This window comes from Gigantopelta aegis, chromosome 1, assembly GCF_016097555.1.
Source record: "Gigantopelta aegis isolate Gae_Host chromosome 1, Gae_host_genome, whole genome shotgun sequence".
NCBI lineage: Eukaryota > Metazoa > Mollusca > Gastropoda > Neomphalida > Peltospiridae > Gigantopelta > Gigantopelta aegis.
This window is the reverse complement of record NC_054699.1, coordinates 4,443,980-4,471,247: the sequence shown is the minus strand read 5'-3', so window position 1 is coordinate 4,471,247 and position 27,268 is coordinate 4,443,980. Positions and strand designations below refer to the sequence as shown.

General features: G+C 41.0%; 1 protein-coding gene across 1 annotated transcript; it reads left to right on the top strand.

Annotated features, from left to right (window-relative positions):
- Positions 1-77: 77 nt before the first annotated feature.
- Positions 78-21,394, top strand: LOC121369516 (mitochondrial import inner membrane translocase subunit TIM14-like). The gene is made up of 6 exons (XM_041494629.1): positions 78-180; positions 1,827-1,878; positions 2,681-2,748; positions 3,807-3,883; positions 8,378-8,448; positions 19,835-21,394. Exons 1-6 carry the CDS (start codon positions 178-180, stop codon positions 19,912-19,914), a joined length of 351 nt encoding a protein of 116 aa, XP_041350563.1. The 5' UTR covers positions 78-177; the 3' UTR covers positions 19,915-21,394.
- Positions 21,395-27,268: the final 5,874 nt, after the last annotated feature.

The following is a 27,268-nucleotide window of genomic DNA, read 5'->3' as shown; positions in this document are numbered from 1 at the left end:
TATTGTTGTCAATGTAATTTTCTATCATTTTGAATATTATGTCAGTTATATTTATAAATGTAATAAGTTTACATCATATCGTAAGCGTAACTATTTCCGTCGGCTGCAAGTGTGCTTTGCGTCAGTTTGTAATTTCGTCACGTTTTCTGAATGTTAACTTAACAAAATCAAAAGACAATGGTATGTTTTTTGTTTTGTTTTCGACATAACGACACTGATAATTTTGACATATATACAGAGATGTCTTTGTTTAACTGTTGTTACAATTAATACTGTTGACGACATTACGATTTTGTTCTTTGAAACATTCAGTTTCACTTGACACTTCAGTCTTCAATGAACTTGAAATTAATTTTACTTTTTAGTTGTAACTGCCAGATTTCTTAAAACATTGAACGTTTGTTTTTAACATTTAAGGCTGCTGACCCTATACTTGTACTATTCTTCATTTTAATTATTCTAGTTTTATTTAACCTAGAAGAAATGGAATTCAACTGTTTTTAAAATTTAATAAATTAAGGTGTAACTGCATGCATCACGAGAGATGTGACCACTAGCATGACATAAATAAGAGGATCTGTTTCTGTCCCAATGGGAAGGGGACTAAGCCATACAGGGGTCGGGGGGGGGGGGGGCGGAAAGGAGGGGCAACTACAGCTATTTATTGCCATGGAAACAGTCCAATTTATCACCACGGACTGTGGTCAGTAATAACTTAAATAAGGGTAGCTGTAGCTGCAGTAATAGCCATATAGTACCATTGGCCAAATTTGATCCAAATAATAAATATATTTTAATTTTTCACTTATTGTATTGAAAACATAATATTATTATACACAAGGATATTTTTATTTTTAAAAAGTACACACAATGGTCAGGCTGTCAACGATATATATAAAAAGAGACAACCATGAGGACCCATACTGACCATGCACATAACTAGTGGAGAATGTTTACTACTCGTGGAATTTGAAATTATATTTTGTCTCTTTTTTATTTTTTAACCATACTTAACAGCGGACATCCATGCAAGGTTTTTGCCAGAGAGTATGAATGGTAAAATTACTTAATCCAAAAGGTGTTGCTATTAAATGATAGCAAGACAATTGCTATTTAAAGGCATACTGTCACAGATTTAAGGACCTTATTTCTTTAAATATGGATAATAAATAAAAATTACATTAATTGTTGGAAACCAAATCTAGCTATTGCATCACCTTAACTGAGCCAATTTTAGTTTTTGAATTATGGACCATTGCCATAATTCAATTATTTTTACAAAATATTAATAAATGGAGTATGGTGGTTATGAAGATGGTTGAATAAAGTACATTTAGGGACAAATCAAATAATTTTTGTTCAGGTAATACTTTGTTAGACCATTAAATAGGTCAGTGGTCTGTGACAATATGCCTTTAAAATTGGTCATAGTGCATAAAATACAGTGTCCAGTTTCAAAATCTCAAGTTCATAACAGTACATTAAGACAAAATTATAATAATGGTCTGTTTTGTTTTTATTACATACTCTCAAATTATTTTCTGAACTTTTCAACTTTCAGACACATTAACAAAAGAATAATCAGATATAGTTTAGTAGGGTAAACCGATCCAGAAAATATAATTTAAAAATACATTAATTATTTATAAGCAGATGACATTCTGCACTAAGTGTATTGTGACTTGTGAGTATTGCTGTTTTATTTAATCATATTTATTATAAAATTTTAACTTCTATTCTCGAGAAGAACATTTTATATTCTATTATTAAGAAAACTGAACATCTAGATGTTTGGATAGTAAGCCAACTATAAATTTGTATTTCAGAGCTCTGGTCTTATTATTGCTGGAGTTGGTCTTGCAGTGGTGGGATATGCAGGTACACATAATTTATATATGTCTCTATCCATATCTCTCTTTTTCTTTCACTCGTGTCTGTGTCTCTCCATACCCCTCTCTGTCTCTCTCTCTCTCTCTCTCTCTCTCTCTCTCTCTCTCTCTCTCTCTCTCTCTCTCTCTCTCTCTCTCTCTCTCTCTCTCTCTCTTTCTCTCAGTCACTCACTCACTCACTCACTCTCAGGTGTTGAAATAATCACACTGCACATTAAATAGCCATACATGTAGTTTAAAATGCTTGCCATAGGATATCAAATTTTATGGGAAACACTTTTTCGGTTCTGTGCCTTGTGATCATGATCATGTATATTATTTTCAATGAATACTAATAGTTGTACTTGATATAATAATCATGGGAAACAAAATTTTGGTCCTGTGATTTTACCGACACTATCGGAAATTATCGTTTCCGTGAAATCCGAAGGCCTGAGATATGCTACACTGTCATTAAACAAATCCTCCTTTGCTTGTTATATTCATATATGTACATATACATGTACATTTAGCTATAAATATATACAGGTACATGTATTCAGTGAAACCTATCTACAGATCATCTCTATTTTGTGCTAGTCTTGAATAAATGTTGTATTTAAGAATGATTGACTTATGTGGAACCAGCAGGTCACGAGGTGTATTTTCATTTCCTAGAACCAAGCATCACATTTCCTGTGTTAACACGTCCATCCCTACAAATCATACATTTCTACAAACGGCTCTATAAAAAAAAAACCCCACCTTTACATGGTTTTATATTAGAAAATGTTTTAATATTAATATTTCAGGCCGATACATTTTAAGATATGGACGAGCTGCACAAAACACTATAAAAAAGCAGTTGGATGCATCTGGGGTAAGTTTATATCCATGTAGATTGTATTGAGCTATTAGTGAATATAAATTTCAGTTCAGGGCTAGCTCTGGGTGCACACAAAAGTATTATCTATTAAAGTTAGAAAGTTGCAGAAAAACTAAATATCAGTTATTATATGAAATTATTTCACCAAATTAAAATAAACTTTGCCAGTTGTTTTTGAAATTCACAACTGGCGAATTTGGGGAGTGCCAGTTATTTTGGTCTTTACCCAGATTGTTCAGTTTTCAGGCATCATAATAAACAAAAGTTAAAATGTTTTGTTTAATGACACCACTAGAACACACTGATTTATTAATCATTGGCTGTTGGATGTCAAACATTTGGTAATATAGACATATAGTCTTAGAGAGGAAACCTGCTATATTTTCTCATTAGTAGCAAGGGATCTTTTATATGCACCGTCCCACAACCAGTCGTGCACTAGCTGGAATGAGAAATAGTCCAATGGGTCCACCAATGGGGATCAGTCCCAAACTGACTGCATCACAAAATAAACAATGTACATGCATTTCTGATAACCATTTATATAAAAGACCTGGCAATCTTCACAAATTTATTAAGTTGACAATTCCAATTATAATATGTGCATTGAAATTTTATATCTACTATTTACTCTATAAGTACAGTTAAAGTTTGTTTTGTTTAACAACACCACTAGGGCACATTGATTTATTAATCATCAGCTATTAGATATTTTGACATTTTTCATTAGTAGCATTTGTATTCACCATCTCAGACAGGATGGCACATACCGTACTACAGCCTTTGATATACCGGCCGTGGTGCACTGGCTGTGAAAAGAACTCGCCCAATGGGTGCAACTACAAATACTTGTACATACATGTAAGTTAAAATTTCAAAATTATACATGTAATTTCCTGTGGTTCAGACTTTTACTAGCTTTATATTCATTTGTAAAATTCCATTTCAAGTGAAAAAATTGAAGAAAAAAAGCAAAATCAGTGTTGATCCATATACATCTTCTTCTTCTTCTTTGGTTTGACAAATATATATATATATATATATTTTTTTAGGCTTTCAGCAAATACTATAAAGGAGGATTTGACCCCAAAATGTCCAAGAGAGAAGCAGGCCTTATACTTGGAGTCAGGTAAAATTTTAGTCTGGTATATATATATATATATATATATATACTCTTCAAAAAAAGAAACGCAAAAGGGTACAAATGGGTTATAACTCTGATTTTATGTTTCCTACCGGTTCATGCTTTGTGAATATAAGGTCATTGCATGTCCCAAACACATTCCCACGGTTACATTCGATAAAACGCAGCTACTGTACAATAAAGTTCCAAAATGTGAATATTCGCAAACGCAGCCACGTGCAAACCATGTCACCACTGCACGTGCGTTGTCTGCACATGCAACATGAACACCGACAGTATAAAAGTGCAGGGTGTTCGCTTGCCTGGCCTCTGTATCTGGCCGACAGTTGACAATCCAGGACATGCCACGTCTCAGTGAACCGCAGAGAAACAATGCCATCGGCCGACTAGACGCAGGCGAATCCAGAACGGCCGTTGCCAGGGCATTCCATGTGTCCCCAAGCACCATCTCCAGACTGTGGGACCGTTACCAGCAACATGGATCAACACGTGACCTCCCTAGATCCGGTCGACCACGGGTCACTACCCCCGAGCAGGACCGCTACATCCGGGTACGCCACCTTCGGGAACGATTGACTACTGCCACCTCCACAGCCACAGCAATACCAGGTTTGCGCAGGATATCCGACCAGACCGTACGGAACCGCCTACGTGAGGTAGGAATTCGTGCCAGACGTCCAGTTCGAGGTGTCATCTTAACACCACAACACCGTCGACTCCGACTGCAGTGGTGCCAGATTCATCGACAATGGCCTCAACTGCGATGGAGACAGGTGTGGTTCAGTGACGAGTCCCGATTTCTGCTCCGACGTCATGATGGAAGATGTCGCGTGTATAGGCATCGTGGTGAACGTTATGCGGCAAACTGCGTGCAGGAAGTGGACAGATTCGGCGGGGGTAGTGTCATGGTGTGGGCAGCCATCTCACACACTGGCAGAACTGACCTGGTCCACGTGCAGGGCAACCTGAATGCACAGGGCTACATTGACCAGATCCTCCGGCCACACATCGTTCCAGTTATGGCCAACGCCAATGCAGTGTTCCAACATGACAACGCCAGGCCTCACACAGCACGTCTCACAACGGCTTTCCTACAGAACAACAACATTAATGTCCTTCCTTGGCCATCGACATCACCGGATTTGAACCCAATTGAGCATCTATGGGACGAGTTGGACCGACGCCTCCGACAGCGACAACCACAGCCCCAGACCCTGCCCGAGCTGGCAGCAGCCTTGCAGGCCGAGTGGGCAGGCGGTGCCAGGCAGTTGTCAACACACGCGGAGGCCACACCCGGTATTGACTCCAGATGACCTTGACCTTGGTGGTGTGTCCTATCACTTACTCACAATGGACTAGAGTGAATTGTGAACAATCCTGCAACATTTGGTAATTATCGGACTCACCATTCAATAATTAAATCAATTCTCCAAATGTTACGACAATGTGGTTTTGCATTTCTTCTTTTGAAGAGTATATATATATATATATATGGCCTCAGACCACAATTAATTTCGCTATATGTTTCTATATAGCCTTAGTGGCTATAACATTTTTATTAATATCAGCAGGCCCGTGAAGTTTTGTATGTACCTTTGCCTGCATGGGGGACACATACCCTGAAAAGGACAACCCCTGTTGTCCAGCTCTTTCTCCCAGCATATTGGTTTAAACAGACACACCCTCTAAACCAGGCCGGAGTACACCCATTTTACACAAAAAGCACTACTTTTGCATGGGCCGGAATTACCACAAACAAGTCTTCAATGTCAACAAGTTACACATGTTTACAAACTACATGCTATCCCCTGTCACTTCAGTCAAACAGTTGCCACTTCATAGCTGTCTGCCATGAAATAATCACAGTCAAACAGCAGACTACTTGCGCGGTCAAACTTCCGGATTTTGGACAACCAAATGGGAAGATAACTGTAATCTGAGGCCTATCAGTCCATTTTTTCCCCTAAAAACTGGCCCACACTAATGCATTCCAATGATATACATATTAAAGCAATGCTCGGTAAGTATCGGTATGTCACCTTTAAACTGAGAGTATACAGAGGCTGTGTTAAAACACCTACCACAGTGCCTTGCCATGGCCAATTTTAGCAATGGAAACTTGAGGGACACCAACTTCAAAATGTAATAACTTTATCAAATTTTGGAATTTCTTCATACAATGAGCAGCTATTTTTTCTTCTACATATGTTCTATCTGCACAGTGTTGTCTTGGAAAGATTTTGAAATATTTAAAGGAAAAAAAATCAATCATTAGATTTTACTTCATTTTAATTAAATATTAAACTTAAATTTAAATTTTTGAGAAACAAAAAAATCTAAAACTGTAAAATTTTGCATTTTAGATATGATAAGTGGAGGCTTAGTAAAGATATGGTGACTGAATTCATGATACATTATTAGAAATGTGTCAGAGGGATGGTGAAAGTCACAAAATTGGGGCCATTTGCAACAAATGTTTACACACTAATTTCAGGGAAAATTAGACATGATAGGCCTCATATTCAATTTTGACCTGCTGTATTTACTTAATCTACTTCATTTACTGTATTAGACATGTAGCCACTTTGTAAAAGGCAAAACAGTCCATATAAATGCATATTAATATGAATATGCCCTACAGATATCACTTAGGTATACACCATAATATTTTTTTTGTTGACGACAACTTTGAAAATTAAGATTTTGTCACAAAATGCTGATATAAATCCTACCAAGAGGTACTTGCACCATATTTTTCAGTTTCCAGTGATAACTGTTAACAAGTGTAGTCATGTGCCAGTGTCTGGGATACCTCAGTGTAGGATTTCTTGATTGGAAGGATGTTTGTAGTAATGACCACTGAATATGCATTATGGATTATTCTGCCATATGTATTACAAGCCAAATGTTAACCTTTTTGGCACATTTTCTGCAATAAACTTGACAAGTATACCAGCATCTGATTACTGAACACAATAAATACATTCAGACAGCATAGAATATTAGCCTATTAGATTTTCTAAGGATAAAAGACCATTTTTGAAAAATGACTGAAGTGTGTAATTTACATAAATGTAGGTGAAATGTATTATTAGAGTACTTAATCTTGTTAAAAACTGTATACTATTTATTTAAAGTGTTTAATTACATTTAGTAGTGATATATTCATTATATTTAGATCTTCTGTCCAATTGCAATAATTGAGAAACTCATTAAAATTCATATATGTAAAAAAAATTAAAATCTCAATATTGACTAACAAAATCCAACTTTTGCTCTTTTTTACCAAATTATTAGCTCAAAACTGTTAAAAAATATTGCAACAACCTGTAGTAACATCAGAGGTCATCTTATGCTATTTTGGAGGATACTGAAATTTAAAAGTTGAAAATTTTAATTTTAATTTTTAATAAATTCAAAAAAAGTTTTCATATTCCTTGTGGTATGCACAATCAGTCTGTGTAATTTCACCTCTCTGGTTATAATACTTTCATCAGAATCAAGAATTTAACCGGTGTAATGTGTGAACTATATCAGGCCTCAGACCACAATTAATTTCGCTATATGTTTCTATATAGCCTTAGTGGCTATAACATTTTTATTAATATCAGCAGGCCCGTGAAGTTTTGTATGTACCTTTGCCTGCATGGGGGACACATACCCTGAAAAGGACAACCCCTGTTGTCCAGCTCTTTCTCCCAGCATATTGGTTTAAACAGACACACCCTCTAAACCAGGCCGGAGTACACCCATTTTACACAAAAAGCACTACTTTTGCATGGGCCGGAATTACCACAAACAAGTCTTCAATGTCAACAAGTTACACATGTTTACAAACTACATGCTATCCCCTGTCACTTCAGTCAAACAGTTGCCACTTCATAGCTGTCTGCCATGAAATAATCACAGTCAAACAGCAGACTACTTGCGCGGTCAAACTTCCGGATTTTGGACAACCAAATGGGAAGATAACTGTAATCTGAGGCCATATATATATATATACATACACATTATCCCACAGACAGGCTGTCACATACAAAAAGTCATAAAAGACTGAGTCCTTGTGAGGTAGCTGACCATTTTGTTTTTTCTTGTTTTCCAAATATACATGTACTACCTTGTATGATCTTCCATATTTTGTTTGATTGTTATGGGGGTTTTGTTTACTGTTGAGATTTCTATGGGTAACTAATTTCAAGGGGCTTGGTGGGTATCTTCTTAGCTGGTCTGGGGTAAGGGAGGATGATGATACATATACCTCAGTCAAGTTGACATATTTGTTTCTCTCTCTCTCTCTCTCTCTCTCTCTCTCTCTCTCTCTCTCTCTCTCTCTCTCTCTCTCTCCCTCTCCCTCTCCCACTCCCTCTCCCTCTCCCTCTCCCTCCCCCTCTCCCTCTCTCCCAAACGACCATTGTTGGAAATGTTCTGAGGTGTCAGTATTGACAATTATGAATATATAAGAATATTCTTCCATTTCAGCCCCTCAGCCAGCAAGGCCAAGTTAAAGGAGGCCCACAAGAGGATCATGCTATTAAATCACCCTGACCGAGGCAAGTAGAATCCAGTATGCTTTAGTGGTGTCGTTAACTGTTACGGTGCTGACTATAACCACTGATGCTCACAAGTTTATTGAAATTATAGTTGTTTGTATTTCATATGAGTAATTGATATTGTAATATGGTATGGCAAGATTCAGGACTCTAATTTAATGGTGGCCGCAATGCCCTAGTCATATGACCCAAATGCCCTGAAAGTTAAACAATCTAATTTAATGGTGGTCGCAATGCCCTAGTCATATGACCCAGATGCCCTGAAAGTTAAACAATCTAATTTATTGGTGGCCGCAATGCCCTAGTCATATGACCCAAATGCCCTGAAAGTTAAACAATCTAATTTAATGGTGGCCGCAATGCCCTAGTCATATGACCCAAATGCCCTGAAAGTTAAACAATCTAATTTAATGGTGGCCACAATGCCCTAGTCATATGACCCAAATGCCCTGAAAGTTAAACAATCTAATTTAATGGTGGCCGCAATGCCCTAGTCATATGACCCAAATGCCCTGAAAGTTAAACAATCTAATTTAATGGTGGCCACAATGCCGTAGTCATATGACCCAAATGCCCTGAAAGTTAAACAATCTAATGGCCAAACTGGTCATGCTTTATTTTTGCATTAGGTCATCATACTCATACTCTATCAGTCGAAGCCAAATGGCTTTGCCCTCTAAGACCGGCCTCGGCGGTGTCGTGGTTTAGCAGAGTATGACAAATATTTTGAAAAGTCACCAGCCACAGGGCTAAAGTTTGTGAAAACCACTAGCCCACCAAGATAAAGCACTAGCCCAAATTCCTGATCAATTATAACTGGATTTTTATATAATTTTGTAACATTACACATTTACGAGTATAACAGTAAAATAAAACAAACACTTAAATCATGTTGTAACTTTCAGTTTTTTGTCGTGTTGTACGTTTGGTTTTTTGTCAAGTGTGATCCATCATCATTGTTCCGTTTTCGCTTTTCGCATTTAGGGCCCTACTATTTATGTCGCCAGGAACGGTGATGTCAATTGCTCAAATACAGGGCATTATCCCGTGTCAGACCGATATCCAAAGAATATAACGGCGACATCTAATCCGTTGTTAATTGAATGAACGAAAAAGGTATCATCTTGTATCGGCAGCTGTGACGCATTATCCAGACCACTACATGTAATAGGCCAAACAGAGTCATTGCATGTGCGGTTACCATTAAAGTAAATTGTTTTCCTGATTGCCGATAACCACATGTCAGCGAAATGTTAAATTAGAAAACAATAGGTAAATAAAACAAACACTGAAATTCAAAGCATGACTGGGGTTTACTTGACTGAGATTAACCTGTCGTCGCGATTGGTGATTTCCAAGTTCTTAGTCTAAAACATATGTGCGAGATTAACTACCACGTGATGTGTCCAACCAATCAAAACATGCATGTCATTAGACTTATTTCTTGTGCCAGAAACTTGAAAGGGAAAAGTAAACATGCATGCTGTAACTGTGGCGATGTAGAGATAGCATGTTACTGCAGTTTGCAGACCTAGTTCAAGTGGATTATTATTATATACTGATTGCGTTGATATTATTTGATGACAAACGTCACAATCAAATTTATTAAACGATATTTCAGCCGAGAGAAAAACAAAACAAAACCAAGAAACATGATCAAGCGATAAGGAGGGGGCAGGAAACCATTAGCCCACAGGGCTAGTGGTTTTGCGTTTCTCACAAGCCGAACTTAAAAACCACTAGCCACGGGTGTCGGGTTAGCAGATTTGTCGAACTCTGGGTTTAGCTCAGTGGGTAGGTGTAAGATCACTACACCCTCTTATCTCTCACTAACCACTAACACTACAGCCCAGTATCGGCTCCCACCCAGGTAGTTTTAACGACAGTGGGTAGGTGTAAGATCAGTACCACTAACCACTAACACTGACAGCCCAGTACCGGCTCCCACCCAGGTTTTAACGACTCATTGGGTAGGTGTAAGATCCTCCCTCTTGTCTCTCACTAACCAGAGCAAGTTTTTAACGACTCAGTGGGTAGGTGTAAGATCACTACTCCCTCTTATCTCTCACTAACCACTAACACTGACAGCCCAGTATCGGCTCCCACCCACAGCAAGTTTTAACGACTCAGGGGTAGGTGTAAGATCACTACTCCCTCTTCTCTCTCACTAACCACTAACACTGACAGCCCAGTATCGGCTCCCACCCACAGCAAGTTTTAACGACTCAGTGGGTAGATCACTACTCCCTCTTGTCTCTCACTAACCACTAACACTGACAGCCCAGTATCGGCTCCCACCCAGCAAGTTTTAACGACTCACACTACCCCTCTTATCTCTCACTAACCACTAACACTGACAGCCCAGTATCGGCTCCCACCCAGAGCAAGTTTTAACGACTCAGTGGGTAGGTGTAAGATCACTACACCCTCTTCTCTCTCACTAACCACTAACACTGACAGCCCAGTATCGGCTCCCACCCACAGCAAGTTTTAACGACTCATTGGGTAGGTGTAAGATCACTACTCCCTCTTGTCTCTCACTAACCACTAACACTGACAGCCCAGTATCGGCTCCCACCCACAGCAAGTTTTAACGACTCATTGGGTAGGTGTAAGATCACTACACCCTCTTATCTCTCACTAACCACTAACACTGACAGCCCAGTATCGGCTCCCACCCACAGCAAGTTTTAACGACTCAGTGGGTAGGTGTAAGATCACTACTCCCTCTTGTCTCTCACTAACCACTAACACTGACAGCCCAGTATCGGCTCCCACCCAGAGCGAGTTTTAACGACTCAGTGGGTAGGTGTAAGATCACTACACCCTCTTCTCTCTCACTAACCACTAACACTGACAGCCCAGTATCGGCTCCCACCCACAGCAAGTTTTAACGACTCATTGGGTAGGTGTAAGATCACTACTCCCTCTTGTCTCTCACTAACCACTAACACTGACAGCCCAGTATCGGCTCCCACCCACAGCAAGTTTTAACGACTCATTGGGTAGGTGTAAGATCACTACACCCTCTTATCTCTCACTAACCACTAACACTGACAGCCCAGTATCGGCTCCCACCCACAGCAAGTTTTAACGACTCAGTGGGTAGGTGTAAGATCACTACTCCCTCTTGTCTCTCACTAACCACTAACACTGACAGCCCAGTATCGGCTCCCACCCAGAGCGAGTTTTAACGACTCAGTGGGTAGGTGTAAGATCACTACACCCTCTTCTCTCTCACTAACCACTAACACTGACAGCCCAGTATCGGCTCCCACCCACAGCAAGTTTTAACGACTCAGTGGGTAGGTGTAAGATCACTACTCCCTCTTGTCTCTCACTAACCACTAACACTGACAGCCCAGTATCGGCTCCCACCCAGAGCAAGTTTTAACGACTCATTGGGTAGGTGTAAGATCACTACACCCTCTTCTCTCTCACTAACCACTAACACTGACAGCCCAGTATCGGCTCCCACCCACAGCAAGTTTTAACGACTCAGTGGGTAGGTGTAAGATCACTACTCCCTCTTGTCTCTCACTAACCACTAACACTGACAGCCCAGTATCGGCTCCCACCCAGAGCAAGTTTTAACGACTCATTGGGTAGGTGTAAGATCACTACACCCTCTTCTCTCTCACTAACCACTAACACTGACAGCCCAGTACCGGCTTCCACCCAGAGCGAGTTTTAACGACTCAGTGGGTAGGTGTAAGATCACTACTCCCTCTTGTCTCTCACTAACCACTAACACTGACAGCCCAGTATCGGCTCCCACCCACAGCAAGTTTTAACGACTCAGTGGGTAGGTGTAAGATCACTACACCCTCTTATCTCTCACTAACCACTAACACTGACAGCCCAGTATCGGCTCCCACCCACAGCAAGTTTTAACGACTCAGTGGGTAGGTGTAAGATCACTACTCCCTCTTATCTCTCACTAACCACTAACACTGACAGCCCAGTACCGGCTTCCACCCAGAGCGAGTTTTAACGACTCAGTGGGTAGGTGTAAGATCACTACTCCCTCTTATCTCTCACTAACCACTAACACTCTCAGCCTGGTACCGGCTCCCACCCAGAGCAAGTTTTAACGACTCAGTGGGTAGGTGTAAGATCACTACTCCCTCTTGTCTCTCACTAACCACTAACACTGACAGCCCAGTACCGGCTCCCACCCAGAGCAAGTTTTAACGACTCATTGGGTAGGTGTAAGATCACTACTCCCTCTTGTCTCTCACTAACCACTAACACTGACAGCCCAGTACCGGCTCCCACCCAGAGCAAGTTTTAACGACTCAGTGGGTAGGTGTAAGATCACTACTCCCTCTTCTCTCTCACTAACCACTAACACTGACAGCCCAGTATCGGCTCCCACCCACAGCAAGTTTTAACGACTCACTGGGTAGGTGTAAGATCACTACTCCCTCTTATCTCTCACTAACCACTAACAGCCCAGTATCGGCTCCCACCCACAGCAAGTTTTAACGACTCAGTGGGTAGGTGTAAGATCACTACTCCCTCTTGTCTCTCACTAACCACTAACACTGACAGCCCAGTATCGGCTCCCACCCACAGCAAGTTTTAACGACTCATTGGGTAGGTGTAAGATCACTACACCCTCTTATCTCTCACTAACCACTAACACTGACAGCCCAGTATCGGCTCCCACCCAGAGCGAGTTTTAACGACTCAGTGGGTAGGTGTAAGATCACTACACCCTCTTCTCTCTCACTAACCACTAACACTGACAGCCCAGTATCGGCTCCCACCCACAGCAAGTTTTAACGACTCATTGGGTAGGTGTAAGATCACTACTCCCTCTTGTCTCTCACTAACCACTAACACTGACAGCCCAGTATCGGCTCCCACCCACAGCAAGTTTTAACGACTCATTGGGTAGGTGTAAGATCACTACACCCTCTTATCTCTCACTAACCACTAACACTGACAGCCCAGTATCGGCTCCCACCCACAGCAAGTTTTAACGACTCAGTGGGTAGGTGTAAGATCACTACTCCCTCTTGTCTCTCACTAACCACTAACACTGACAGCCCAGTATCGGCTCCCACCCAGAGCGAGTTTTAACGGCTCAGTGGGTAGGTGTAAGATCACTACACTCTCTTCTCTCTCACTAACCACTAACACTGACAGCCCAGTATCGGCTCCCACCCACAGCAAGTTTTAACGACTCATTGGGTAGGTGTAAGATCACTACTCCCTCTTGTCTCTCACTAACCACTAACAATGACAGCCCAGTATCGGCTACCACCCACAGCAAGTTTTAACGACTCATTGGGTAGGTGTAAGATCACTACACCCTCTTATCTCTCACTAACCACTAACACTGACAGCCCAGTATCGGCTCCCACCCACAGCAAGTTTTAACGACTCGGTGGGTAGGTGTAAGATCACTACTCCCTCTTGTCTCTCACTAACCACTAACACTGACAGCCCAGTATCGGCTCCCACCCAGAGCGAGTTTTAACGACTCAGTGGGTAGGTGTAAGATCACTACACCCTCTTCTCTCTCACTAACCACTAACACTGACAGCCCAGTATCGGCTCCCACCCACAGCAAGTTTTAACGACTCAGTGGGTAGGTGTAAGATCACTACTCCCTCTTGTCTCTCACTAACCACTAACACTGACAGCCCAGTATCGGCTCCCACCCAGAGCAAGTTTTAACGACTCATTGGGTAGGTGTAAGATCACTACACCCTCTTCTCTCTCACTAACCACTAACACTGACAGCCCAGTATCGGCTCCCACCCACAGCAAGTTTTAACGACTCAGTGGGTAGGTGTAAGATCACTACTCCCTCTTGTCTCTCACTAACCACTAACACTGACAGCCCAGTATCGGCTCCCACCCAGAGCAAGTTTTAACGACTCATTGGGTAGGTGTAAGATCACTACACCCTCTTCTCTCTCACTAACCAGTAACACTGACAGCCCAGTACCGGCTTCCACCCAGAGCGAGTTTTAACGACTCAGTGGGTAGGTGTAAGATCACTACTCCCTCTTGTCTCTCACTAACCACTAACACTGACAGCCCAGTATCGGCTCCCACCCACAGCAAGTTTTAACGACTCAGTGGGTAGGTGTAAGATCACTACACCCTCTTATCTCTCACTAACCACTAACACTGACAGCCCAGTATCGGCTCCCACCCACAGCAAGTTTTAACGACTCAGTGGGTAGGTGTAAGATCACTACTCCCTCTTATCTCTCACTAACCACTAACACTGACAGCCCAGTACCGGCTTCCACCCAGAGCCGACTCAGAGCACTAGTTTTAACGACTCAGTGGGTAGGTGTAAGATCACTACTCCCTCTTATCTCTCACTAACCACTAACACTCTCAGCCTGGTACCGGCTCCCACCCAGAGCAAGTTTTAACGACTCAGTGGGTAGGTGTAAGATCACTACTCCCTCTTGTCTCTCACTAACCACTAACACTGACAGCCCAGTACCGGCTCCCACCCAGAGCAAGTTTTAACGACTCATTGGGTAGGTGTAAGATCACTACTCCCTCTTGTCTCTCACTAACCACTAACACTGACAGCCCAGTACCGGCTCCCACCCAGAGCAAGTTTTAACGACTCAGTGGGTAGGTGTAAGATCACTACTCCCTCTTCTCTCTCACTAACCACTAACACTGACAGCCCAGTATCGGCTCCCACCCACAGCAAGTTTTAACGACTCACTGGGTAGGTGTAAGATCACTACTCCCTCTTATCTCTCACTAACCACTAACACTGACAGCCCAGTATCGGCTCCCACCCAGAGCAAGTTTTAACGACTCAGTGGGTAGGTGTAAGATCACTACTCCCTCTTGTCTCTCACTAACCACTAACACTGACAGCCCAGTATCGGCTCCCACCCACAGCAAGTTTTAACGACTCAGTGGGTAGGTGTAAGATCACTACACCCTCTTATCTCTCACTAACCACTAACACTGACAGCCCAGTATCGGCTCCCACCCACAGCAAGTTTTAACGACTCAGTGGGTAGGTGTAAGATCACTACTCCCTCTTATCTCTCACTAACCACTAACACTGACAGCCCAGTACCGGCTTCCACCCAGAGCGAGTTTTAACGACTCAGTGGGTAGGTGTAAGATCACTACTCCCTCTTATCTCTCACTAACCACTAACACTCTCAGCCTGGTACCGGCTCCCACCCAGAGCAAGTTTTAACGACTCAGTGGGTAGGTGTAAGATCACTACTCCCTCTTGTCTCTCACTAACCACTAACACTGACAGCCCAGTACCGGCTCCCACCCAGAGCAAGTTTTAACGACTCATTGGGTAGGTGTAAGATCACTACTCCCTCTTGTCTCTCACTAACCACTAACACTGACAGCCCAGTACCGGCTCCCACCCAGAGCAAGTTTTAACGACTCAGTGGGTAGGTGTAAGATCACTACTCCCTCTTCTCTCTCACTAACCACTAACACTGACAGCCCAGTATCGGCTCCCACCCACAGCAAGTTTTAACGACTCACTGGGTAGGTGTAAGATCACTACTCCCTCTTATCTCTCACTAACCACTAACAGCCCAGTATCGGCTCCCACCCACAGCAAGTTTTAACGACTCAGTGGGTAGGTGTAAGATCACTACTCCCTCTTATCTCTCACTAACCACTAACACTGACAGCCCAGTACCGGCTTCCACCCAGAGCGAGTTTTAACGACTCAGTGGGTAGGTGTAAGATCACTACTCCCTCTTATCTCTCACTAACCACTAACACTCTCAGCCTGGTACCGGCTCCCACCCAGAGCAAGTTTTAACGACTCAGTGGGTAGGTGTAAGATCACTACTCCCTCTTGTCTCTCACTAACCACTAACACTGACAGCCCAGTACCGGCTCCCACCCAGAGCAAGTTTTAACGACTCATTGGGTAGGTGTAAGATCACTACTCCCTCTTGTCTCTCACTAACCACTAACACTGACAGCCCAGTACCGGCTCCCACCCAGAGCAAGTTTTAACGACTCAGTGGGTAGGTGTAAGATCACTACTCCCTCTTCTCTCTCACTAACCACTAACACTGACAGCCCAGTATCGGCTCCCACCCACAGCAAGTTTTAACGACTCACTGGGTAGGTGTAAGATCACTACTCCCTCTTATCTCTCACTAACCACTAACAGCCCAGTATCGGCTCCCACCCAGAGCAAGTTTTAACGACTCAGTGGGTAGGTGTAAGATCACTACACCCTCTTATCTCTCACTAACCACTAACACTGACAGCCCAGTACCGGCTTCCACCCAGAGCGAGTTTTAACGACTCAGTGGGTAGGTGTAAGATCACTACCTTAACCACTAACACTGACAGCCCAGTACCGGCTCCCATCTCTCACTAACCACTAACACTCTCAGCCTGGTACCGGCTCCCACCCAGAGCAAGTTTTAACGACTCAGTGGGTAGGTGTAAGATCACTACTCCCTCTTGTCTCTCACTAACCACTAACACTGACAGCCCAGTACCGGCTCCCACCCAGAGCAAGTTTTAACGACTCATTGGGTAGGTGTAAGATCACTACTCCCTCTTGTCTCTCACTAACCACTAACACTGACAGCCCAGTACCGGCTCCCACCCAGAGCAAGTTTTAACGACTCAGTGGGTAGGTGTAAGATCACTACTCCCTCTTCTCTCTCACTAACCACTAACACTGACAGCCCAGTATCGGCTCCCACCCACAGCAAGTTTTAACGACTCATTGGGTAGGTGTAAGATCACTACTCCCTCTTATCTCTCACTAACCACTAACAGTCCAGTATCGGCTCCCACCAAAAGCAAGTTTTAACGACTCATTGGGTAGGTGTAAGATCACTACACCCTCTTATCTCTCACTAACCACTAACACTGACAGCCCAGTATCGGCTCCCACCCACAGCAAGTTTTAACGACTCATTGGGTAGGTGTAAGATCACTACTCCCTCTTATCTCTCACTAACCACTAACACTGACAGCCCAGTATCGGCTCCCACCGACAGCAAGTTTTAACGACTCATTGGGTAGGTGTAAGATCACTACTCCCTCTTGTCTCTCACTAACCACTAACACTGACAGCCCAGTATCGGCTCCCACCCACAGCAAGTTTTAACGACTCATTGGGTAGGTGTAAGATCACTACTCCCTCTTATCTCTCACTAACCACTAACACTGACAGCCGAGTATCGGCTCCCACCCAGAGCAAGTTTTAACGACTCATTGGGTAGGTGTAAGATCACTACACCCTCTTATCTCTCACTAACCACTAACATAAGGCTGGTAGGTACAGGGTTCGCAGTCCATTACTGGCTTCCACCCACAGCAAGTTTAACGACTCATTGGGTGCAGTGTTCTCGCTGGGTGAAAATTAAAGGAGGGCGGTCGCTCGGCACCACACCCTTCAAAAACAAACCACCCCACCAATAAATGAAAAGCAAAAAAAAAAGTGAGGGTGGGGGGAGTAGTTTGATTACCATATTGTTGTGTGTTAGTAGACTTTGTGAAAAGACATACTCCTTATTTTGCCTACAAAAAAGTGCAAAAAGGTTTATAAATACGAAATACAAGCAAACTCGTCTTTTAATTGAACCGAAGATGATATCGGTCTGACATTCACAGGCAGTTGCGGTTTTGCTGGAGCGATCAAAGTTTTAATATTATTATTTTTAATAAAGATTTCAAGATATACGAAAAACAATAAAGATGTTTGTAAAGTGATCTCCTAATGTCGGATACATTTTTGTTATTCCCATCTTCATCAAATGAATCGATCGCTGTGATAAAATATTATCGCCAACTGATAAAAAGTAGTTTTGTTTTTGTAGTGGTGGTGTATATATTATTTGGCACTCAAGATAAATGATTTTAATGATAAACACTACCACTTCCGTTGTTTATAAAAGCGTTCATATCTCCCCAAAATGAAAAGTTTACAATATTTTATAAAGAACTGCTGAATAAACAGAATGTTAGAAAGTAAAAATCATCAGTTACAACCAATTATATTTGCAACTGAGGACAAAATATCAAACGATAGTGGAAACAAAAGAAAGAATGACCGTTCTGATCAAGTGACAAATTTGGCGCCAAATAAGGTGTTTTTTTCAATCGGAGATTGCCGAATCCGTAAAAAATAAAATGTTTTCATTGCTCACATAAAATATAACTTTTATTGTGTCTATCAAACATACAAATGGATACAGATATTGGACAAAATAGAGGCTGTTAAAAATACTGTTAAATTACGTTACGGTAACTGTTGTAAATGTCTCGTCAATTGCTTTTTCGTACACAACGCGGCTTGTTTCTTTTGATGTCCAGTGTGCAGACTGATCATTGTTTTTTGTGTGGAAAAAAGTGTGCATTTGGAAATAGCGGAGATAGGTGCTGGAAAATAAAGAGGGGCGCTCAAAAATAAAGGAGGGCGGAGAACGTGAAAGTAGGGCGGCAAAATAGAATAGCGGGGCGGGGCGGGGCGCCCCGCTTAAATGGAGCAGCGAGAACACTGGGGTAGGTGTAACACCAACCACTACACCCTCTTTTCTCTCACTAACCACTAACAACTAACCCACTGTCCTGGACAGACAGCCCAGGTAGCTGAGGTGTGTGTCCAGGACAGCATGCTTGAACACTTATTGGATATAAGCATGAAAATAAGTTGAAATGAATTGAATGCCCTCTAATTTTCCAAATTCAAGACGAGAATTTTTAAACTTTAAACAAAGATTCCTTTCCTTTCTGACTGACCATTACCAATAGTTACAAGATCATGTCGTGTTAGATTATCACTCAGTGTCAGGGCTTCTAATTTGTTTTATAAAATCCACTAGCCATGACGATGGGATCAGTGATTTAAAAAACTTACTAGCCACTATTAAAAATTCACTAGCCCTACTTTACTTTAAGTTAATACAATTTTACTAAATAATAGTAATAATCAGATATGTCACCTAAAGAGGGAGATAGATCTTAAAAACACTAACATTGGGAATTGGCATTGGGGCAGGATATTCATATTTACAAAATAGACTTAAGTGCAACATTTGAAAAAGAAAATTCACTAGCCATCGGGCATGGCCATAGTAGTTATTTATTCCCAACATTGAATATCACTAGCCACGGGAGTGGGGAAACCATAATCTAGAAGCCCTGAGTGTATTTTATGTCTGTGAGTTACTCATGGTTTTTAGAGTGGGATCTAGCTCAGTTGGTTGCATCTGTGGGAAAGTACATATAAAAGATCTCTCGCTCCTAATGGACTGACTATGAGTCGGAAATTACCAAATGTTTGACATCTAATAGCCAATGATTAACAAATCATTGTGCTCTTGTGGTGTCGTTAAACAAAACAAACTTTATTGTTGGTTTTATTTATTTTTTGTTGCAGGAGGATCCCCTTACCTTGCTGCCAAAATCAATGAAGCAAAAGATTATTTGGACAGTGCCAGACCTGGTTCAGGGAGCTGAGATCAAACCTGTCTGTGGTTTACAATTAACTTCCGAGATCAGTTATACAAGAGACATTTCATGTGCTATTAAATCTGTGTTTATTAAAAAGAAAAGAAATCATAGATGAATTTTAAATCATGACCAAAACTGTTGACAGTGTGTAAGACATACAGCCGTATGACTGTTAATGTAATGAGTACAGTAATAATATACAAGAAGCATTCTGGGAGTGCTGCTAAACCAATACATGTCGTCTACCAGTCCCAACACATTTTCCAATCTCTTAAGATTAAAGGCCACAACTCTGTCAGAAATAGGTAAATAGCCATACAAGTCAAACTTGATCTGTAACACAACATGAAATAAAGTCTGGAAAACATGTGGGACGGACAGATAGATAGATAGATAGATAGATAACTAGTTTAACGTGCTTATATACCACTAGGGTTTCTAACACGCCCATCCCAAGTCCGACCTCCGATAAGACCGGTGGCCTGACTCGGGACGGACAGGACAGACGAAACCTATATCGCCCTCTGGTCGGACAGGTAGAGGATTAATAAGAATTAGGCTATGGGTTATTAATATCTTGAAAGTAGATTAAAGTAGGCCACTGTCTATTTGTATTTTTAAAAAAGTGTTGAGCCTAGTTTTTAACAAGTGTGAAGTATGTTCGACTATTGTAGCATTTAAACAGTTGAATATTAATTTGTGTAATGTAATCAATTAATATACAGTCTTCTCCATGAGTAATCTTTTATTGTAAGGAAGTCAATTTTCTGATCATGTCAAAGTTTCCAGGAAAGTGTGGAGGGGAACAAGCACCTGTTATGTCAAAGACTGAATAATTTATTATTTATTACATGGAAATCACTGTGAAATAATTGGCAATCCAATAAAGATTTGTATTTGTTAACTGACAACTTGCTTAAAGTGACAGACCCTAGTTTTTAAACACTATGACATATTTTTCACTATTAAAGCCGTTTTTGATTATTTAAATTAGAAATACTTTCATTTTATTATTTAGAATATTCATTTTCGTACACTTGGAGTGGTTCTGGTCATGCAGTTGTTTGCAATACCCCAAAATGCATTTTTCATCAGTCGAAAAATATACGTTCGTCTGAGAAGTAATGGTTATTTTTGGACTGTATTTCACCATTTAAACACCACAGATTCTCTCCCTTACAACTTTATCTGAATGTGTTGCAGATTTGTGGATTAACTAAACTTGGTGTCCATTTTCTGGGGCTAAAACATGAGTGTGCACCTTTAAGGATACATGCTTACCTTATCATTGCTAGCAAATTCAATGTGTTCAGATGGTCATGATGTTTGGCATAGTATTTTGTGTGGACTACAAGAGGTACATACCTGAGAAACAACATGTAGTGGCAGTGATTTAAAGTGTGTGTGTGTGTGTGTGTGTCTCAATGTATATCTAGTTGCTGAATGGATGGTGTTACTCAATACAAATAAAGAATTTTATTTATTATCTTTTTGTTGCAATTAGTTGGTTTTTGTTGTGAATGTTTTTTGTGGGGTTTTATTTTTGTTTTTTGTTTTTTCATTGTAATCATAGTACAGTGATCAGGTTGATTTTAAGAACTGAAGATTTCATTTCTATATATGTAAGATTATCCCCCAAAATACAACCACTGTGTAGCCAGCTCTCATTAGCCGAGGTTATGTTAAGTCAAAGATGGTCGCGGCCATGGTGGTTTTATTTATGGAATTCACATTTTTAAGCAATCTTTAGCACGGTGTGTGTATGCTGTTGACTGGACATGACTGCAAAAATATTGTTTCTCAGGTCAGGTCAGATTGTTTAACGTACACATTCAGAACGAGCTGTTGTAGCGCACGCTTCTCTTGGGCACAGGTGCTGGCCTCGGTCGGCTCATCTGCCCAGGGCAAGATGTCGTTGCTAAATGCGGCAACGGGTAAGTACAAAGAAGGCTGTCTTCAGTGCATATCAAAAGATAAGAAGCGATCAGAAGGATCGTAAAATATTAAAACGGCTTTGCGTATACTATACTCTGTCAAAAAAGAAACGCATAGGTGATAGGGAAAGAAGAAAAGTGTTTGATTTTACAAAATATCGTGTGGGTTTTTTTTTTACAATGTTGCTGAATGACCATGTTTGTTAATGTTCCTGGAATGGGACAGCATGCTCAAATGCACCCTAAAACAAATTCAATGCACGTTGTGCGACAATTGCAGGAAATCGGCGTGAAATGGTCAGATTTTGGCGAATGCACGTGAAACTCGGGGGGGGGGGGGGGGGGGGGGGGGGAGATTGGGTTAGTGATGGGTATTTAAAACTGCAATGATGCCTCATTTCCATTTCGACGTAGACGAGTTACAAGATGCCAAGACTAAACCTGCCGAATCGAAACATTATAATAGGCCGCTACCATTTAGGTGAATCGCAAGCAGTCGCACGCCACATGAACGTTCATCGGAGCACCATTTCACGTCCCAGGGACAGGTACCAGCAGTTTCAATCAGCTGAAGACCGGCATAACAACTGCAGCACAAGGTCGCTACATCCGGGTTCTGCACTTGCGTCACCGAACTGCCACAGCAACGAACACTGCTGGACGCATACCTGGTTTGAAAAGTGTGTCTGCACAAACCATTCGGAACCGACTTCGAGAAGCTGGTTTACGGGCTATGTGACCGTATGTTGGCCCCGTCCTGCGACGTCAACATCGACATTGACGTGTTTGCTGGTGCACGAATGTACAGGGGTGGAATTTGGGGAAACTGGCGGCGAGTATGGTTCAGCGATGAGTCACGTTTCCTTCTATAGCGACGTGATGGACGACAACGTGTTTACAGACGCCCAATGAACCTTTTGCCAACAGCTGCGTCGCCGAAGTTGACAGATTCGGTGGAGGGAATGTCATGGTGTGGGGAGTCATCTCATATACCGGCAGAAGTGAACTTGTGTTCGTACAAGGCAACCTGACAGCTGTACGCTACCGGGATGAAATTCTTCGCCGTTGTCACATGCTTCCCATTTTGGATCGACAGAGAGCTCTTTCAGCAGGACAATGCCAGGCCGAATACGGCACGTGTAACATGGATTTCCTACAGAAAGAGAACATTAATGTGCTGCCATGGCCATCAAGATCGCCAGATCTCAACCCCATTGAACATATATGGGACGAACTGGACAGACGTGTACGCCAGCGTGACCCGGAGCCTCAGACGCTTCCGCAACTGTCACATGCACTGCAGGAAGAATGGTCTAGGATTCCACGTGCCCGGATTCAGAGATTCATTCAGTCTATGCCAAGGAGATGTTGCGCAGTGATTGCTTCTGCTGGTGGCCACACAAGGTACTGATTTCAGCGCCCACTGTTTGGTGACGAAAACGCCTCCACTGCCGTCAGTCCATAGCAAGAACATTGTCACATACTCATGTCAAATTTGACTGTGATTTGATCATAAATAACGAAATTATGCCAACTTTTATTAAAGAGATAATTCCATTAGTATTTCGCCTATGCGTTTCTTTTTTGACAGAGTATATTATGGATTAGGGATGGGTGTTCACAAAATTATAGTGCACTCTTAACCACCCCAGCTCTCCGAATGTGTTTTCCAGAGCAAAGTTTGGATCACTTGTAACTTTATTAACGTTAAGTTTTCTGTAAATGCTTTTAAACACTTGGATACTTTAATGGACGTTCTGTAGAGATGAGATGGTTCACCCGTAGATTGCTCATTTTAAAACATCCGGTTGAAGTTTGCCAAACAATACGTAATCGATGTATGTGTTCCGGAAGTACTGGTACTTACAGTTTGGTTTTCGATCAATTAAGTGATCATCGGTTTTAAGAGGAAGTCTTGTTTATTCTGCCAAATCATTTAATATAGTTACCAGTAAAGAGGTTGGCCTGATTTTGCTGCTATTTTAACTTGTCCAACTAATAGAGCCTTTTTTTAATGACTAAACTTTCCCTATAAAATACATTTTGTTGCTTAAAGAATCCATATCTGTTTACTCCGTTCTTATCTGTTGGATGATGCATATAAAAGATCACTTGCTGCTAATCGAAAATAGTAGCCCATGAAGTGGCTACAGCGGGTTTCCTCTCAATATCTGTGTGGTCCTTAACCATATGTCTGACGCCATATAACCGTAAATAAAATGTGTTGAGTGCGTCGTTAAATAAAACATCTTCCTTCCCATAGCCGATGATTAATAAATCAATGTGCTCTAGTGGTGTAGTTCAACAAAAACTTTAACTATGGAGGGTTTTCGTTGCACTCATTCTTTCCTTAAAGCGTTGGTGTGATCGTTTATTTATTTCCATCATTATAGACACAAGAGAAAGAAATAACGGGCTATTTGATAGTGTAGACCTAATTTTAGTCGCTATTAGCTCCGTAATGTCTGTATTAAAAAACCCAGTTTGTAACGACACTACTAGAGCACATTGATTTATTAACTATCGGCTATTGGATGTCAAACATTTGGTATTTCTAACATATAGTCTTAGAGAAGAAACCGGCTACATATTATTTCCATTAGTAGCTAGGTATCATTTATATGCAAGATCTCACATACAGGACAGCACATACCACTACTTTTTGTATACTAGCTAGAGCAACAAATGGCTCACCGACGTAAAGGAATATTAAGTCTTGGTATTGCAGACCAAATTTCAATCGCTATTAGCGTCAGGTCAGGTCAGGTCAGAGTGTTGGCTATTGGGTGTCAAAACTGATAATGCAAACAAATAAAGTGATGTTCAACATCAATATAAAAATTCAAGATTTAAACAAAAACACAGTGTAAAGATGCGTGGAAAACACAAATATCACAGATACTGAATTTTACTCAAAGTTACATTATCTGGTTACCATATTATAACATGTACAAATGTAAAATACAAGCTCAAATGCATTTTTTAAAAAGTCGTCTGTGTTCGCTATGAACGGATATCGTCAAACGTATACGCTTGATTCGTCGCCTGTGCCGCCATAGCTCGGCAAAGCACACACCACAGCCTGTTGTCAGTTTCAGTTAACACGTGCGTTTGCTGATTTCAAATTGTAGGGTTCGTCTCAAAAAATTAAAAGAGAAATCTTGCGCTGTACGAAGAACGTTCGGTTGAGGATACGGTACTAGAGTCTTCAGTTAAAACCGGTTTGATCTTGACAACGTATTATCGACAGTCGTACCTTCCTATTTCAGAATTGATATTTTATAAAGTGTTAGTAGAACTTTCAAAGTTTGGTTTGTATACTAGTAACACATTAATCATGTATATATTTTTAAAATAAAATATACTAAAGTAGACAATGAACGTTTTCACTTCTTAATTTTACGTGTTAAAATCGACAAATTCAAATAAATATTCTTTCGTTTGGAAAGGGTAAAGTTAGTGTGTGGGGGGGGGGGGGGGGGGGGGTGTTTAACGACATCAAAGTTAGAGCATATTACTTTAATAATCATCCGACGCCATACAACCGTAAATAAAATATGTTGAGTGCGTCGTTAAATAAAACATATCCTATCCTTCCTTCCATCTGCTGTTGGATGTCTAACATTTTGGTAATTTTGACATATAATCTTAGAGAGGAATCGGGTGCGTGTGCAGGGGGAGGGTATTGGAGGTCGAAACCCTTACTTGCCCAAGCTTAAAAAAAATTGAAATGTATTTTCTGGGGGACCCAATCTAATTAAAATTAGCTCCACTATTACATGTGGATCTAAAGACAGCCAGTTGGAGCTCATGTCCACCAATCAAAACCTTACTTGCAGAATCCTGCAATGTAAGACTGGATGTCAGTAATGTGAGACTGAATGTCAGTAATATGAGACTGAATGTCAGTAGTAACGTGAGACTGAATGTCAGTAATGTGAGACTGAATATCAGTAATGTCAGATTGAATGTCAGTAATGTGAGACTGGATGTTAGTAATGTGAGACTGGATGTCAGTAATGTGAGACTGAATGTCAGTAATGTAAGACTGAATGTCAGTAATGTGAGACTGATTGTCAGTAATGTAAAACTGAATGTCAGTAGTAATGTGTGACTGAATATCAGTAATGTGAGACTGGATGTCAGTAATGTGAGACTGAATGTCAGTAATGTGAGACTGAATGTCAGTAAGGTAAAACTGAATATCATTAATGTGAGACTGAATGTCAATAATATAAGACTGAATGTCAGTAATGTGAGACGGAATGTCAGTAATGTAAAACATAATGTCAGTAGTAATGTGAGACTGAATGTCAGTAATGTAAGACTGAATGTCAGTAATAATGTGAGACTGAATGTCAGTAATGTAAAACATAATGTCAGTAGTAATGTGAGACTGAATGTCAGTAATGTAAGACTGAATGTCAGTAATAATGTGAGACTGAATGTCAGTAATGTAAGACTGAATGTCAGTAATATGAGACTGAATGTCAGTAATGTGAGACTGAATGTCAGTAGTAATGTGAGACTGAATGTCAGTAATGTGAGACTGAATATCAGTAATGTGAGATTGAATGTCAGTAATGTGAGACTGGATGTTAGTAACGTGAGACTGGATGTCAGTAATGTGAGACTGAATGTCAGTAATGTAAGACTGAATGTCAGTAATGTGAGACTGAATGTCAATAATATAAGACTGAATGTCAGTAATGCAAAACTGAATGTCAGTAATGCAAAACTGAATGTCAGTAGTAATGTGAGACTGAATGTCAGTAATGTAAGACTGAATGTCAGTAGTAATGTCAGACTGAATGTCAGTAATGTAAGACTGAATGTCAGTAATGTAAGACTGAATGTCAGTAATATGAGACTGAATGTCAGTAATGTGAGACTGAATGTCAGTAGTAATGTGAGACAATGTCAGTAATGTGAGACTGAATATCAGTAATGTGAGATTGAATGTCAGTAATGTGAGAATGGATGTTAGTAATGTGAGACTGGATGTCAGTAATGTGAGACTGAATGTCAGTAATGTAAGACTGAATGTCAGTAATGTGAGACTGAATGTCAATAATATAAGACTGAATGTCAGTAATGTGAGACTGAATGTCAGTAATGTAAAACTGAATGTCAGTAGTAATGTGAGACTGAATATCAGTAATGTGAGACTGGATGTCAGTAATGTGAGACTGGATGTCAGTAATGTGAGACTGAATGTCAGTAATGTGAGACTGAATGTCAGTAATGTGAGACTGAATGTCAGTAATGTGAGACTGAATGTCAGTAATGTGAGACTTAATGTCAATAATGTAAAACAGAATGTCAGTAGTAATGTGAGACTAAATATCAGTAATGTGAGACTGCATGTCAGTAATGTGAGACTGGATGTCAGTAATGTGAGACTTGATGTCAGTAATGTAAAACTG